Here is a 19,075-nt window from a genome sequence, read left to right on the forward strand (position 1 = left end):
CCGTATTTTGATGTCAGTTTAAAACTTTCTTATTAATTTCATTGGGGCTTTAAGTGAAGAATAATTCATGGTTCCTCTACCGGTATATGTTCTTTGTGATCTGTAGATTGGATTATATGAGGCAGAGAATTTAAATAATGGATGGTTTGTAGTGTGCCTCTATAAAACAGATAGATGCTTCCTCTGACATCACATAGAGAAGAGATTTACATTAGGATGAAAGAGCATCAAAACCATTTCATTTCCTGTGATGTTTGTAGAACTACCGGTCCCTCTTGACGACAATCTCTGTTTCCCACTCACTCTCTCTTTCCTTCTCTCTTCTTTCTGTGTCCCCTAGGTAGTGGGCCCTCCAGCTGCCGGGGCGTTCAGGGAGAGACCAACTAAACCCACAGCCTTTCGGAAGTTCTATGAGCGTGGAGACTTTCCTGTCGCCTTGGAACATGACTCTAAAGGCAACCGCATTGCTTGGAAGGTATAGTAAAATAATACTTCTGATGCTCATAATGTTTACTAAACCTCCACCACACTAGTGTCCTTGTTGTGTACTTTATATTCGTCATCAATTTTGGATATATCTGGCTATATCTGCTTTGTACAAGTGTTAATTTTTTAATCAGAAAATGCTACAGTATGTGGTTTCCTTAATCAGTTAAATAAATTGGGCCTGTTTATAAATTATGCATTCCTAGTTCTCCCATCCCATCTTCATCATTTTTGCCTCTAAATTAGAGCACTTGTAGTTGTAAATGACCAATGTGAACGACTGTGTTCGTTTGTACCTGTAGGTTAGACACATTGTTTTTCCTTGTAAGTTTGATACCATTTTCAGAGATAAAATGCGTGTATGCACTAATCCAGTCGTAATTTCTCGCTGTCATTGAGAACCAGAACTCTTTCTACTTTTGCCTTCCTCCCTCGCTCTCAACTCCTCGCTCTGCATTTCTTGAAAAACTCTGAAAGCTTTGGCATGAATTATTAAAAGCGAATTTCAAAATGAATTTTCCTGTGTATTTGAAAATAATGTCTCTTTTTCCTTGTGTTGTTCTGAAATTGCTGGGAGCCGACAGGAAGTGGTGTATGAAATTGTAGCTGTCATCTGTAATGCTTATTGATTTCCCCCGCATGCCACCCTTGATTTGATTCCGCTTTTCACACACAATATTTACACCCATTCGCACTGTCAATGTAATAAGCATATAGGTGTGTTAAATCAGCCCCCTGCGATCTCTTACCTGGGACTAGGTCATGTGCAGGTCATCCTCAGGCAAGAGTTTTAATGTGAGCGAGTATGTGATTGGGAGTGTAGTGGTAGCATTGTATGCCAGTGTGTGTTTGAAAGGCTGGTTGATTACTTGAAATGTGTAGGCACAGCTGTGCTAGTTCAGAGAACCCTTGGGGCAGTAGTTCAAGATGAGGTTACCCATCTGTCTGAATGAAAGAGAGAGAAAGAAAAACAGTTATGGTGAGGTCATTTCGACAGAATAGGTGCCATTTGCGTTTTTTCTTTTACATATGAGAATGAAAATGATGAGGATAATCATTCAACAATAAATGTCTGATGCCAACTTACAGTACAAATGCGGAGAATCATTACGTATTCACTGTAATATAGACATTTTTCTAGACATAATGAAGCTTTCATTCCCACACTGTTTTTTGTGAGAAAATGCCTTTTGTGTTTGCTAATATACAGTACATAGTTTGATTAAAATATATGTAAATAAAAGCTAGCTTTTTGTACATAAAATATTAGTTATCGATTAATATTATATAACCCCTTCTTAAGAGATACCGTATAAAGAATTAAATTTTTGGGTGAACTGACCGTTTCAATTCTGTGTAACTTAAGGGTAACACACAATGCAGTTAATGACCAATTAAACACATTGTCTGACTATTCAGACACTTCTGGTTTAGTTTTGTGGTACTGTTTGTTTTCATCCTGCTGGTTTGATCTGTATTCACACCAGGAGAGGGTCAAAGATGATCATGTGTCTTGACATTCAAGTCATCATCATTTGACCTCTCTTGAGTGTGTCTCCCCCTCTCTGGGCAGCAGGGAGCAGCAGTGTATTCCTGCAGGTATTGTGCAGATTCCCCTCTCTCCTCTACTATGTGACTCCCTGTGTCTTTCTCCTTCAAGGTAAACAATGTCCAACACTTTTAGAAGTCTTTTCGAAGTGACTTAGAAGCATTCGCTTATATGAGCCCCCGCACCTCAGAAAAGGAGTTGTGTGTGTGTTCATGGATGTATGAGAATTGACGCTCTATTTATATAAAGTACGCATACTCTATATACGCATATAGAGTTTAAGACCCCATCACCACACACACAGTTCTCTCATGCTCTTACAAGGTTTGACATGTGGTGTTAGGAACATGTGCAGTAGACTGATAAGAGGGAGCAGGAGGTCTCTCTTTGTATCTCTTGCTGTTTTTCTATCGTAGTGCGTTTGTGCATCACTATCACATGGTCCTGTTTTTATCAGAACATTGCATCAATTTCAAGTTATTCTAGGGGTCTACATAAAGAGAGAGAAGAGGTAGAGGTGTCTGCTGCGGTGCTGCCCTATACTGGTACTATTACTGCACCACTGCTTCATTCAACCACAACTATCCATCTCATCCACCATACAATTGTTAATCATTCCATCCTTCTATCTAATTTTATATGGTTGAGACTTGATGGTTTCCCTCACCAGAAAACCTCACCAGACGGGAAGACCGGCAGAGGCGGAAAATTCTTTATTTCCCATCATCCTTTGTTATTCATTCCTTTTTTCTATGTAATTTTTATATCAAGAGTGATGGCATGGGTGTTAAATCGAAGAAGCATTTAATAGAAAATATCAATGTAAACTTGATTTCCGCTGTTATGCTGCGGAGTGGGGAGGGGGTCAATCAATTAATCTGATCAAGTGCTTTAAGAAATGGAGAGGGTAAGCGATCTCGTCCATTCATCCCCCTGATTAAATTATACCAGGAGGATGGGGATCAGAAGACCCACGTGCGGGAGTCTGTGTAACACTGCAGACACAGCACTAAGGTGGGGTGTTTTTATTTCCCCTCTATTTTATCTCCATCTGCGCATTAGCATTTTAATGGGCGGTACCTTATGTGAGCACAGACCCTTTCCTGACAGCTATATGACCCGTCCAAGGAGAGGCATTACTCTCTGGAGTTAATCCCGCAGTCCACTTTCAGAGAGCGGGCTCATTATAGACCTGGCAATCCGTACACCTGTTTAAATACAGAAAAAAAGAAGACCGGCTCGCTCTGTATGCTTTCAATCTCTTTTCAAAAACACCCTGTCATTGGTAGCTGCCAGCATATATTTTTTTGCACATTTTGATTTAAATTCTGGGCTGGAGAGGGAACATGAAGTCCAGAAACATTCTACCTGCCCTTCAAATGAGGTAATTGTTATGGATAAGAGGTACACCATTTCCAGGGCTGGTTCCAGATCCAAAGATTATGATGCTCCTGGTCTAGTTTCTACTCAATTACAAAGCAACCCATCTGCCCATCACTTGAGCTGAAGAGAAATGTGCTTATTGGCTGATCGTTGACTGTGGTGCCAGTACATGAGCTGGGATGTCCAAACCAGATATTGGAATATCTAGTCGGGCAAAAATTGGCAAAAGAGTCTGACAAAATTAAATATTTGTGATTTACATGTTGCTTTCCAGATTTTTTATTTCTTCCCCCTAAATTAGCTTGGCTGCAATGCAATACATGCATTTATTTTTAATATGTATATAGGAGTTTCCTCCAGAATGGTTAAATGGTGTACCTACACGTGCTAAGACAAACCTTGACCCCATGCTTTAACCTTCAGCTGCATGCTTTTAACCATCACCGTAGCTAATTACGTAACCCAACCGCAACATCATCCGGAGAGCAAAATAGAAAAAAGAGAGTAATGAACTTGAAAGACTGCTCTCATGGGAATGGAAAGTAAATGCTAAATTAATTTTACTTATGGCCTGGTAGCAGAAATGTGTTTTATCGATCCACTAATGTATATTTGCTCGTAGTCCTGTCTAATGTAATGGGCTGTAATAACTCCAGCCGAGCATTGTGGGTAATTTAGAGAAGGGCGTTTGAAGATGCGCACGTTAGAATCTTCAGACTGACGTGATGTTGTGTGGTAACGGCCCTCTAGTTCTTCTGGGATTTAAAGTAAGGATAAAATGAAATTTAAAGCTGGAAAGTTTGACATTGTATTTTCTGAATGACTGATGAGGCCGTTTCCAGCTCTGCAGATGGTCCTTCCAGCTCTGTCTCTCTGTCTCATTCCAGCCATGAATAAGGAGAGTTTTCCTTTTACCATTTATGAGGAGAGATATGGAAGTTAGAAGAGTTGCGGTCTTTCTGTATTCATCCTGCATTAATGTTTCCTTCCATCATTATGCTTCAGAACTTTGAGATGGGGCCTATTGGGAGCCCAGATATTGGCCCTAAAGTGTAAGACGTGCAGAAAGAGGAGGGGGTGTGGCAGATCACTCGCCTTGCCCCACCATGAGCAACTGAGCTTCTATTGATTGACATGCTCGTAGCCAGCGGGCTGCAGACCTAAATGGAGCCTTTAATTAACTAAATGGACCCATAGCAGCTGGATGCCAAACCCTCCTCAGCATCGACAATGAGCCAAGCACTTACTCATGTAAAATACTAATGCTAGCAGCATACCGGTAAAGACACAGACCTGGGGATGGGGTTTGAGGCGGTCTTCCTCAATCTGCTCTTCACCTCACTGTCACGCCATGCAGGCCCGTCACTATCTAGACCCCTGTCACTCACCATGTCCCCCGCGCATAGTTTTTTTATTCCATTTCTTATTTTTCTCAAATACCACACTTTCTCCGCCGCACTCCCTCTCTCCCCACCTCACTTTCATTCCTGTCCACTCATCCGTTCTGTCAGAGGTTAATTGGTTTGGAAATGATTCTATTCATTCTGGACGGTAATGCTGTTATCCTGAGAAAGAAAAAATACGCCACACACTTAAGCCTAATTTAAAAGACAGGATGGGTGGAGGACTGCGGAGAGAAAGAAATCCAATTTAATCTACCCTGACTCGTTTCTGTTTTTTAATATATTTTAGCTGAGGCCTGCACCCACAAGTCTTTTTGTCAACTTATGGCAGAATTTCATTACCTTGAAAGCTTTTTCTCCCCCCTCTTTCTGGAGAATAGATGGCCCTAATGCCTTTCTTGTAACCTCAAGGACGGCATGTTTGGGTTGGCGGAGGTACTCACGCATTTCTGTGATTAATACACTCTATATTGCACGCACACACACACGCACACACACACACACACATACCAGCACTGCGGAGAAAAGTGCCCGGTTCACCGCCCTTGTTGTGTATCAGAAATGACATTCATATTCAAATTCAGACACCCACAGGGCTGTTCATGTCTCCCTGGTGTACCTACACCACCTTTCTGATCTCGTCTCTTTCCATCTCTGTGGATTCTTTGATTGTCTGTCTCCCGAATGGCTGCTCTGTAACTCTCAGCGACTGATCTGACCTTCTCTCTCCCTGCAGCTGCTCAGATGATGAGAGCTTGTCTCATTGTCTAGCTCTACAACTGCTCTTCCTGTCTCTCTCTACGGCTGTTCTTGTCTCCCCGCTGCTCTGCAGTCACCCTACAGCTGTTCTGTCTATCTACAGTCTCTCTGATTGTTTTTCTTCCTGTCTCCTCTCATGCCCCCTCTACTCTACTAGCTATTCCATCTGCACTGTAATGCTGAACTAAGAACAACTTGTTGTTAGAAGTACAGATTTAAAAGGGATAGTTCACACAACAATTCTGCATTTATCATAGCATGTCTCGGTGGTTTGGTGCTCTTACAGTGGACGTCAATTGAGGCCATTCTTCAAAATATCTTCTTTTGTGTTCCTTAGAAGAACAAAGTTATACAGTTTTGGAATGACACCGAACAGTGGCTGTTTCCATTTACCTCTATAAAATTTACACAAAACCAATGCATTTCAATGGGTGCCGCCTTTGTTCGGTTACCGGCATTCTTCAAAATATCTTCTTTTGTCTTCTGCAGAAGAAAGAAAGTCATACACGTTTGAAATGACAAAAGGGTGAGTAAATAATGACAGAATTTATATTTTGGGTGAACTATCACTTTATGATGCCCATTGAGCGTCTAAAACTTTCAACAAGTCCGGGCCACCCTGTCCCTGATTAGCTACATTAGCGGCTGGATAGATTAGTCTCATTCTCCGTGGTTGCCAGTGAATTTCTGTCTAGGTCACATACTAAAGCTCATTACCGAATTTGTCACGGTTTCTTCCATTATGGAGTGTGACGGCCTTTGTGTCCTGATGGATGCGTCTTTGAGTCGCTACATCAGAACTGATGATCCTGCCCCGCGTCCTTATCTCTCACCCTAACACGCGCAAACACGCAGGATACGAGGAGAAATAGAGATGAATGGAGAAAGAGGAAGGAAGAGAGAGGAGGGCCGCTCGACTGCGTGCGTCTCACTTTCTTTTGTGATAATGTGAGCGTGATGGACGAGACGAGCAAGAGACGCTGTCAAAGTGTCACCTTGCTTTGTTCTCGTCGCGCATAAGAGGCAGAACGACTGCGTGGGCCAGAGAGCAACGCGACGTCCTGTCTGCCGTATCAAACGCCTACTATCCAACCAAACACGCTCTTAGCGAACGGACAGCTACTGTCATTTTGTGTCGGAGAGAAAAGGCAACACAAATAGGAAAGGGAGATACAGTGGGAGAAGAGTGAACTGTGGCTTGTAAGCGCGCGAGAGCTATATTAAAACACTGAATTATGGATGAGGGGCCAAAGTGACAACCACATCTGTGACCCCAATATGGCTGAGCAATCTTATTACAGCCCTGGAGCACCTCTGACTACAGCCAGTGTGCGTGTTGTGTTTGTAGCGAGGTATGTGGCTATACAGTATACAGTGTGTTCCGAAATTCAGTGAGCTGCTGACAGAGACAGTGTTTTAGGTCAGAATCAGCTGAAAATTGGCCAGGGAGAGAGTAGTGCTAACAGTGCGGAAGACACCACAAAAACTAGACCAGTCAACGCTTGACCATCGGCTTGGTGTGTGCTGGCGTAAAGAGACCTAGGTTTGGCAAATATCTAAGACAGCATTGCATTTAGTCAAGCAGGGGAATCACATAGGGGCCACAATTTACAGAGCGGGGGCAAGTATAGTGCACAATTCTTTTTCATTTTTCAATTGCTGCTGGCACTACCAGATTTCTAAACCATAAGTACTATTACTACAAGCAATTGTATGGAGAAATTGTTGTGATATTTGTTTAGGGCTAACTTAAGGGACAACATATGCACATTCAGATTATGAACTGGTTGACATATATATGTATATATATAATACACTGTATCTAGCACAGCGTGAAAACTTCAAAGTAGAAGACCATAAGAAATAAAGATTATAAATACTGAAGATTTAATTGAAGATTATGAGGGCACATGAATTAAAAAAGATAATGACCCACATTGGTAACCTTTGACAATAAACACTGTAATATTTCATCAAAAAATAGGAATTGTTATTTTATCTTTCATTTGGACTTTAAGGACAGCACATTTTGTTTTACTTTTAACACGGTTTGTGTTGTCCCTTTCATTTATTTCATACAAAAGCAACACAAAGTGTGTCCAAATGACGCATGGGGCAAATTTACTTACAGCTTGCGGCAGTGCTTATCGTATTTTGGCATAAAAAAGCTACTGCCGATATTTACTAAAGCGCTGAAAAGGTGTGGACACATTTAGCTGTTTTTGCTATCAACCTTAATGCATATGCATTTCTAGGAGTTTCCTCTTTAGACACAAACTTTATTGGGAGAATAGCATTTAAATGAAGCACACAACGTGATACTACGGTATTTGTGGCTTTATTTAATGGCCAAAAAAGCATGTCCTAAACCTTGCACTGATTTGTGCTGCTCTTGGTAGATTGTGTTGATCATTATTGGAATGAGATATTGTGCTTGTGTTTTTTAATGTGCGCCTTGTTGGTAAATCACCCGCAGAAAATTCTGCTCTAATCTGTGTTTTTTTATAAGTTTGCTCTCGTGCTATTTTGCCCTTTTTAGTAAATCTGGCCCATAATGTGTTAAATAATATACCACAAAAAATGAGTTAAAAATTAACGCATCCTTTTTGAGAGTGTACCAAAACCAAACTCAGTTGTGACATCTGCGTTCCAAATTGCTCAATGGTCACTATGAGATTTAAAGACAGTTAGAATGTTCCCTTTACTGTAAAAAGTAGACAGCTTGCTATGGTTTGAAACATACGGCTTAAGTTTTTATCTTATACCTTTTATTATATCGGTGTGTGTACCGTCTGGATCGTGGCTGTTTGGTGACTGTCTTATGTCTTCTACTGTGTGTGTTCTTGCATGTGTGATTTGTTGTCACTATCATGAAGCAGAGAGGTAGGCAGCATCCTGAAAGTGCTGAGCTGTTGTATTTGTCTCCTCCCTTAAATTCCACAAATCAGCATATTTCTTTCTTTGTCACCGATGTCCTCTGGGACACAGATCCCCTCTTACTGTTTACAGTGTGTGTGTGCGACACAGACCCCCCACAGACCTGTTCATGGGATAAGATTTAACTGCTTGTGTGTGTTTCCATTATCCCTGCACGAAAGTTCCACCATCAGCACCCCACCGTGGTGATGTGCTCACAAAAAGGAGCATAATAGAACATGGGAATATAGCACACAAGCATACACTGATGTAGAAGATTCACATATAAAAATGATTAAACAGGGAATTCACTAAAGAAATACACATGCTGTCTTTTTTGTTTAAGCATTAAAGAAAGTTTGGCAAAATTGCCCACAATGGTCCATTTACTGAAAGAATTAATCGCAGATGAGATCTCTTTAATATTTTAATAATTTCTCCTAGACATTAACGAAATTAAATGGAAAACAAAGGGAAGCTTAAATTTCCTGCATCTCGGATAACTGAAAATTCAGCTCTCCTGGTTGTCCTACACAGGAATAGAGAGCAAGTGAGGTGTTTCAGCATGGGGTTAAACAGAGCATGGTTTTGCCAATGGAGGGACAGTTAGGCTGAGATCAGACTGTTTGCTTGCCTCCACTGGACACCGTGTGAACATGTTGCACAAGTGGGCTGCACGGCAATGAGCCTCTCTGAGAACTATCAGCAGAACAATCTGACAGTCCATATCTGCAGTGAACATAAGCTCTGTCTTTTCTTGTTGCCTGTCACGCCAGTTTCAAACCGCACGCGTAAGCAGCGTATAGGCGGCGTGGGAGCAGCACTTAGGGAGAACGTTGGAAGCGCATGCCCATTGTCTTTTCACACCGGCAGCATATGCACTGTGCACCGCGCTGCCTGGTACCACAGTACAACAATGCAATTTCGCATTACGTTAATTTAATACATCAAGGAGCAAAATATCTTCCAGAACTTCATCAAATCGCCTTTTAAGTAGATTGATTTGTTATATCTGCCTGTTTCATGCTCTTTTAGATCCCCGCATGACAAGTTATAAATAAAAAGCCATGGTGCTTTGAAGGATACGAAGTCACTAAAGGGTTAACTCACCATAGGAGAGAGTGACTGACTTTGTGATGCGATCGCTTTTCTCTCACATATACGCAATATAAGCATATATAACATGATGTCTAGTTTTGTCCGTTGTTTCAGAATGTTATGATGACAGTGGGGTTCAGACAGTACACTGACAGCATAATGCAACCATTTTCCACTCATTCATATGCAATATAAGCATAACATTTAAGATTTACTCGTATTAAAAATTATAAAAGATTCTAGCAAAAGTGTTTTTGAAAGTAATGGCAATTGTTAAAAACGCACACTTCTTACATGCTTTGATGGTAAAAGTGTTACTTTTAAAATTTGGATTTTGTCCGTAAGGAATGCTCTTTAATTGAGCGTGAGCAGTGCAGCAATAATAGACTTGGTGCCAAAATGATCGCTGCATATGCGCCGCTTCTGCTCCGCGAGCACATGCTGCTTACACTTGTGGTATGAATACTCTCATCTGATAACATGTGTGCTGAAAAAATATGTGCTGTTTTCGTGTGCAGTGTGAAACGGCCATTAGATATATCGGCAGTTGCAGGTCTCTGAAGTCACAGGGGCTTTAGATGCTTCTTATAAATACGTATTAATAGCATTATTCAAAATGTTACGAGAATAGAAGAACAGTTTGGCTTCAGTTATTTGTTGATAGAGACAGAATTCAAGCCAGAGGTACACCTCTTTGTATATATTCTAAAGGCCTTAATGACAGATTGATTTATATTAAAGGGTCTTTTTGAGACATGCAATGGTCTTTGATGTTTTACTTACATGTCAATAAATCAACACTGTAAAGTTGCCAGCATTCACATCCATCTCAAATTCAGGGTCCTGTTCGAGCTGGCCATGTGCCATTCGACAACCTGGAACAGTTCAAATGCCAGTTAAGCTTTACATTAGGGATGCACCGATACCATTTTCTAATGACCGAGTACGAGTACAGATATTTTTTCTGGTTGTTGCCGATACCGATGCCTGTGCCGATGCCTGTACCTTTTCACAACACATTGAGACTAATAAAGATAGAATAGCTTCATAAATACAAACAACTCCACCTTAAACACTTTATGATAAATAAATAATTTCACAAACTTTCAAAGCAAATTTCTCCACAAATTTCAGTCAGCTAAGTCACATGAGGTATCGGTCTTTGGTATCTGTGTTCTTGTTATCATTTTTACGAGTATGAGTACAAGTCCATGAGCTCAGTATCGGGCTCTATACCAATACTGTTACCGGTGCATCCCTACTTTACATCATTAACCATCCTGCACTTCAGTTTTCTTTTAAACGTTTCCAACTTAAAATCATCTGGCCCCTGCTGTGAGCTCGTACTGTACCACTTCATAGTTGAATTCTTTTCAAATTATGTCACAGTAGCTATTTAAAATTGTGTATCTCAGTAACCCCCGCGCTTTGATGTTTGGCCTCTAGACTTAAAAGTGCTTGAACGTATCTGTTGGTCATCCCTGATTTCTTCATCTTTGATCAAGTCTTTAAGTGCGTGGGTGACTGGTTACAGAGCAGCTCCTTGATGTCACACCTGATTTTGTTCACTTCCAAATGGCCAGCAACTTCAGAGTGCCAGACAAAAATCTTTTTTTCTTCCCTGTGGTCTTGATGAGATGACAGGAAAGCCTTGGAGCTCAAATTTGTTTGAGGTAAATTAGAAGCAAAGCGTTCATTCAGCGCTCCGAGCCGGCCCGCCCTCTCCCCGCTCGTAGAAATGGCCTCCATTTCCACATTCTTAATGACCTTTCATAATGGCTCTTTGTCAGGGCTTTTATTTATAACAAAATTGAATGCAATCTGTCAGTCTGAGGGTGATGCTGTTTATAAGAAATAGCCATGCTAAAGGAGACTCCATTATGGGAAATGTTGTAGCATTGCTTTCCATTTCAAAATCAAAGACAATAAAACAACCTACGAGTAAATGTGTGCTTTAATGAAATTAGGCTGGAGCTAAATGGAGCACTTTAGAGAGAAACGAAGTAGTATAGAATCGAGTGGCGTTGAATTATTGTTTATTGGAGGTGCCAGGAAATCTGAGCTCCGTTTGATTGTTCGGTAGAGAGTTGGGGTTGTTTACTGTGTTAAAGTAAGCTCTGTCTTAATGAACATCAGTGCCAGAGTCTAGCATCTCTTCCTCCACTTCTGAGTCACGAACAGCCTATTTATCTTCCTGTCGGAGCACTTTAATAACCGTAATGGCTCTTAGGATAAATGACCCTTGGCCTGGGCAGGAGTGCGCATTGCAGGGTTTTAAACCACACGTGGGGACACCAGTTCTCGCCCCTCCCCCTAAAGGCGCCCTTGCTCAACGCTAAATCACCTGCTAAGTGGACAGAAACATTCTGGTCCTAAGCCACAGCCATTCAGCCAGGATGCTTAGCATCTTTTTCTCATTCCCTCCCTTGACAGTTAGAGGTGAGATGAAGCTCTGTAATATTTGGAGTCACGTGCCAAGCGCAGGCAGGCTGACCCTCCTTCCGCCCAATGCTGACAGCACATCCACCTGACAGTCATATCTGTCGTCCCTTTCTCATGCAGATGTGATTTCATTAAAGACAGCGGGCCGAGGAGGACACAGCTCAGCTCATTTACTGTCAGAGGGCAGGAAGAGGACAAATGCAAATGGGGAGTAATAAAGAAAGGGTGGAAATCGGGAGCCAAAAGTTCACACTAGCATCCCACAAATAGACTGAACAAATCAGATCTCCAATCGAATCAATTACAGCACTTCGTAAATTTGGAAGAGACGCAAGTTATGATCTTTAGATGGTTCATCATGTACTTTACTTGTAACTTTAACATGTTTTCCCCCTTAGAATATATTGAAATATTATATGTTGTGAGGGATTTGTATTTTGAGTGCAGGTTCAAACATGTGTATTGTATTCGATTACACCATGAAAATTGTGTTGGGTTATTTGAGAAGACCAAAATATTCTGAGAAGTGGAAATAAAGTTTAGTTCAATTAAAAAATGACAAATTCCTTCATAAATTACTCAAAACAGATAGCAAACTGTAAGCAAACGATATATATATATTAGTGGTGGGCCGTAACGCCGTTAACGCAGTGAGACTTTTATCGCGCGATAAAAAAAATGTCGCCGTTAATCTATTCTCAAAGTTGGGTTGGGAGCTGGGTCTATACTACGCAAGCTATGATGACTTTCACCTTGATATTTTAGCGCGGATGTATACCAGCTTAACTGCACTGTACGGGGCGAGAACGAGATTTTTCAACTCGCGTCATTCGCGGAAGCACAAGCCGCCTCATCATCTCATAACCAGGGCTTCATTCGCGCGATTCAAGCAGCAAGTAGGTCTATTGCCTCTTTGCATTAACACATAAATCACTCGCGCTTGACACGCCATTCGCGTTTGGTCTGATCACAACATAACGTTACTGTGAAATTACCGCATCAAACGTGACGTGCTAACATGTATGCAGCTATGAAGCCGCCGGGTTTGCTTCAGGGAATATTCATTTTTAAGAAGCTTCCCAATAGAAACATCGACAAGACTAAGGTTGTTAGCACCTTGTGCAATGCGGGATTGGTTTAAAAAACCACTTTCTCTCAACAGGTAGTGGTCTAGCTTTAGTTGAAACCAGTAACTTTGTATTGAGATCTAATGTATTATGGCTCCTGTATGACATATCGCTTGTTGCTCCCTAACTCTTTGTAAGTTGCTTTGGATAAAAGCGTCTGCTAAATGACTAAATGTAAATGTACTGTAGGAGCTCTTCCAGTCTCAAGTACCACCTAAACGCAAATCATCCCTTAGCTAATGCGGAAGTAAACACAAGTTCATCTTATTGAACATAATTTAATTTTCATCACCAATTATCATAGTAGAACAGCTTTCTCAAGCAATTTGAGATGCATTTTGGAAACAGGAGATGAGCCCCTGGTCTAATGCGCCACCTGGCTTGAGAAACCCGTTCTCAAAGACTTACTTTTATTCATTATTTGGGTAGCACACATATTCTGAATGCCTTCGGCAGAATTCAAATGAGCCATTTTAATCTAGATTAATCTAGATTAATTCCAAAATTAATCTAGATTAATCTAGATTAAAAAAATTAATCTATGCCCACCACTAATATATATATATATATATATATATATATATACACTTTGGCCTTTTGCATCTTTGTATGCATAGGACAGTGGAGAGTGAGACAGGAAATTATGGGATGAGAGAGAGGGAATCGGAAGCCGGGAAAGGACCACGAGCTGAGATTCGAACTCGGGTCGCCGGAAATGCTGATGCACAATATGTCGCCACTGGACCACTTGGCGCCGACGCAAACTATATTTCTATCCATAATCTTGATTATGCGAATATTGTATACTGTTTTAGTTTACATTATATTATGTTATAAATTGTCTTAATGTGTTGACACACATGCACGTGACGCAGGTAAATCACAAGTTTTTTACTGGGATTGGTCAAAAATTGGTCTGACATTTTAAGTTCGATGTTCGTGAATTTAGGGACCATCTCTAAAGTTACATACACATTAAAATACCTATATAAAATGATATTGAGTTTTAAAAATGGTATATTTGTGAGACCATATACCATTGAAACACATAGCAATATTTGCTTATGATTTAACGGTTTATTACAATAAACATAAATAATCTAAAAGGTGTGCATTATAGCTGACACACACATAAACATTGTACAGTTAGTCCTGTGGCTATAATTCATTCCCAATAAATTCAATTGAGGTTTAAATAATGGCATATTTGTATATGAGCCCATACAGTACTTAAACGCATAGGAATAGTTTGCAAAACTGTACGAATGGATTGCAAAAGTGTGGGCACAGATTATGAATTTGTGGGTACAGATTCAAAACTGAATGGACGGTTTACAAAATCAAGAGCACTGATTGGACATCAGTCACTTCTCAAAAACAAGACAGTCTGATCAGACTGGGTCTGCACTTTCCCAATGTAGACTCCTTTCTCTCTCCCAGTGCTCTCTCCCGCTCTCAAAATAAAGGAATCTAGGAATGGGATGGCACGATGTAAATGATCCGATAATTTTATTTCTACCTATTCCCTTATTGTCTGTGACATATGTAAATCCTATTGGATGAACCCTTGTTTCTTGTTCAAAGATAAAAATATGTCTACTCAAGAAAGAAAATGCACTTATCAAGTGATTCCTTAGCATCTTTGAACAGGCCCTCAGGGTGCTGTGAGAAATAACATCATACATGAGGTCAAATTGCAGGGTTTTGTAAATGAGTTCTCGCATTAGCTCTGTGATCCTGCAGTTCTGATATCAGGGCTTAGAGAGAGAGGTTGAATGTGAATGAGCGATAGAGGGAGAGATGGAAGAAAAGCGAACAAGTGAGCTTTTTAGTCTATTCAGTGCGGTAAAGTGCTCCATTCACTGCCTTTAATGTGCTCACATACATTCCATTACACTTCCTCTCTCCAGAAGAGCTGAGCAGGTGTCTGAGTCACATATACAGGGTCCTTTTCTTCCTCTTCCTCATTTATATTCTGATTAAGAGCAAAATGACACATCAGTGGAGGTTTTCCACGGCAAAACCCTTTTGGTCCTGGACCGGGAGTGTAAAGAACTCCGCTGCAGCATCGGTAGATTTATCTCCGAAGAAATGCAAATGATCTGAGCTCTCTCTGTGTGTGTCAGGCCATAGAACTCTGTCAAAGGATACTACAGATACTATATAGTAACACAGAATTATGATTCTTATCACAGACAGGATCCAAATCTATAATAAATATTGAATGTCTGTGCAGAAGTTAAGTGTTGAAGACAGTTTTCATTTATAACATTCATTAGATAACCTACGCTTTAGGGAATCGTGTTCACCTTAAATTGAGTGGTGCATCATTGCTCTGGGTGGCTGGGACATATGTACAGAAGATGGTTGTAATATTTGAGGTCCTAGTAATAACCGTGAGGTTCATGGGAGATCTCAGATCTCTTAAAACAGAGTGCAAACGTGGGGAGGACGCTTTTCCTTTTGACATGTTTGACAGATGCCACTTTAGATTACAAACTATTAGATTTTCTTTGTGTTTAAAAGCTTGCAGGACAGCGAGAATCATCATATAAGCAACTGCCTGTTTCAGAAAAGATTGTTTCTGTGCTTTATCACCTACTTTGTTGGCAGAGATTTCAGTACTGCTAACATAGGTGAGAGGTTTCTGCTGAGGCTGTCCCTATTTCTCTCCTTCCCTATCTCCCTCTCTCTCTTCTCTGTCCATGTCCTTCTGTCTTTGTGTCCCCTGCTTGGAAAGCACAGACAGATTCTGTGCTCTATGGAGATGAGTGGGTATTTGGTCTCCGGAGGGGCCTAGCAGCATCCCTACCTACTGCGTTATAACCGCACGCTGACGCCGACCTCCTGACGAAACAGATCGATACAGCACAGCAATGTAGTGGCCCATCGATTAAGCCCATGACAGGGCATTTAAAGGTTTAATCTGGCTAACGAGCATAACCTTTTCCTCTGAGGCATCGGCCTGCATGAGAGGAATGTGCTTGAGGATATCAGGAAGCCCGCGGTTAGGTGACCTTTACTGTGTTAGTCTTATTTCTGGTTGAATATATTTACGCAGACTCCAAAATTAACATTTTGCCATTTCTTCCATTTGCCATTTATTGTTCATTTAACGGCCGTGACTTTTTTTACTGGGCATTCCATTGTTTTTATAAGAGGCATTTTTTCCCAAATGACAGAAGGATAATTTTTTAAACAACAGTGTTGGTTACTCTCACACACACAGAAGCACACACGTGTCTTAATTTATTTATCTGTCTAAATAGACTTCTGTTGTTTTTATACACAGCTATAGTTATAAATATTATAACCCAAACCTAACCTACAATAACCCTAAAAGGAAACTTTGTGCATTAAAGAAAATTTACTTTTAAATGTTGTTTGAACATATCTGTGAGACAGATGAGAGATAAGACAGTGTTTTTCATTCGCTTAATGACTATTCTCTTCAAGTTTGTTATTACTGGAGCTCATTTGCATTTAAACAGATACACACCAAAACAGCCTGTTTTTCCTCACAGGCTAAAATGGTCATGTAGGACACGGTATAATAATATATATGTGGTGTATTTTGAGTGGAAACTTCACAGACACATTCTGTGGACTCCTAATATTAATATTACATTTTGTAAAGGGCTATATTAGGGGATCTTTTAAATACTTGCTATATTTTATTAGTGCTTTTAGAACTGAGGATTTCCCCACAGAGAGTTGTTCTGATTTGTCAGGTTTTGGACACTTTTGGGTAAATTTGTACACAAATTTGTATATAGACCACTTTGGAGGACGTAAACAATGCTGGTCCAGAAGAACTTCCTATTTCAGTTTTAAAATACTACACAAACGTTTGAACAAAATATGACCAACAGAACAATTATAGCAAAAGATTATTGAAGTTTGAATGTATTCTGGGCTCAATCCACATAAAATATAAAGTTATGTAATAAAATAAATTAACATGTTGTCACAATTATAATTACAGTGTAAATTGTTAGTTGACTCAACTCATATTTAGTTCCTTTTTTGCGGATGTTTTTTTAGTGTTACTTAATGGATAAGTTTATCAGACAAATTATAAAGTACAATGCACTAATTCAATTTAGTTAAGTGAACTTTGAATTTAAATTCTGCTAACTGAAGTGAAGTTTTCAGAACTACATCCATCAAGATCTGCCAACTAGTAAAGTTCCTAAAAGTGCATCAAAGAAGGTCAGGCTACTAAACTGAAGTTTTCAAAACTGCATTAAATGCGTTCTGACAACTGAATTGGTGTTTTTCAAAATCTGCAGCATTTCCAAAAAATAAATTACTAGTTGAACATTAATTTGTAAAATACATTTTCAACAAAAATGGTGGCATATTAACAATCACAAATTAACTTTACAATACTCCTTGCAAATTAACCACATGGAATGGTGTTTTACACCTGTCTGAATGCATATTTTGTGGATTAATCTATTACATAACATAAAAAAGTACTTATCCATACTTTACCAACTCAATTATGGTTTTACTCTGGCACTGCAGTTTTCAGCTCAAATGTTCATGAACAGCATCTGAACGACATTAAAAGAGTATTTGAAGTCTTTGGGTTGCCTATGATAAGTTCATAAAGCTATGCCATTTAATTAATAAACGCACTAAGTACTTCATCAAGATTTCAAAAAAGCACTTTTCAACAAGGGCCACATCACTCCAGTCGCAAGGGTCCATCCTTGATTAACTTTTCTTCAGAATCGTTGTGCTGTATTAAAAACTAAGACAAACGTTAAAATTTCCATTCACACATACCTGTACGACCTTCACAGATTAAAAAATAGCAATAGTTAAATGATCTTATAACTGGGTATAGCACAAAATAAACAACATCATGTTTTAGAAATGTAAACATTATAGGAAAACTTGCCTTCATTGTCTATCATCCACTCTTCACTGGTCAGCAAAAAGTATCCCATGCTGTTTACATAAATGCCTAAAGTAATTATATTAAGAAGAAAAACAGTGTATAAACGCCCTTCCCGCTGTTTTGATTCAAATCTTTTTTCATTTTCCCACATAAAACACTGAATGCGGTGCATGTTTCCACATTAATTTACATATTGTGATAAAATAATATTGCAAAATCGCATATGATATCACTGCTTGTGAAGCTAATTAGGCTAACTTTACCCAGCCACCTGCCTTTTGAACCCCACTGAGGTAATTAATAATAATAATAATAAAATATAATTCATTATATTAATGGCACAGTAAATAATACTTTTGCTTTTAAAACAAATATATCATTTACAAATTATTACACCGATAGAAACAAATATTCACTATTCAAATTTGATGATAGTCAAGTTTAAATCCACCTTCCGCTTGTGACCACCTTCAGTCTGCTTGACTATTTCCCGCTCCACGAGATCTCTTGAGATTGAGAACGTAATTTCGCTATTAAATTGACTCAACAAACCCAAATGAAAAATGCACTCATTAAGTCAACTGACAAACTAATTAAGGCAGTAAAAACACAAGATTTGAAGTTATATGAAATTTAGTTATTGCAAGTTGTGTCAACTTAAAAAATTATGTTGGAGAAACTAAATGTCGAAATTATCTTTTACTGTATATGCAGATCTTATATATATAAGATAATACGATTTTCAAAATCAAAAGAGCATTATAAATAATAAATATTTCAGACGTACAGACTTCTCCTGTAGCTTTGATTTGATTCTCTCATATCACTAACATCATGAGGCCGGACTTCCAATCTTACTATTCTGTTTTAACCACACAATATGCTTAAATAGCCCTTTTATTCAATAGCCAGTTTTTATGTGTTTGGCACTTGGAGAGTGTTAATTTTGTGCTATAGGTGTTTATTAACCCTTCAGACAACCACCCATGAGTTATCTGGGCCA

The 19,075-nt window shown here is 39.5% G+C and overlaps 1 protein-coding gene across 1 annotated transcript in view; it reads left to right on the forward strand.

The window, feature by feature from the left end:
* The window catches only part of pacrg (PARK2 co-regulated), a 95,414-nt gene that overhangs the window by 18,081 nt on the left and 58,258 nt on the right, over nt 1–19,075 (forward strand). Inside the window, exon 2 of the mRNA XM_056767083.1 lies at nt 341–475. Within this exon, the coding sequence (XP_056623061.1) occupies nt 341–475 (135 nt within the window). The remainder of the gene's footprint in view (nt 1–340; nt 476–19,075) is intronic.

Source organism: Triplophysa dalaica, chromosome 15, assembly GCF_015846415.1.
Source record: "Triplophysa dalaica isolate WHDGS20190420 chromosome 15, ASM1584641v1, whole genome shotgun sequence".
NCBI lineage: Eukaryota > Metazoa > Chordata > Actinopteri > Cypriniformes > Nemacheilidae > Triplophysa > Triplophysa dalaica.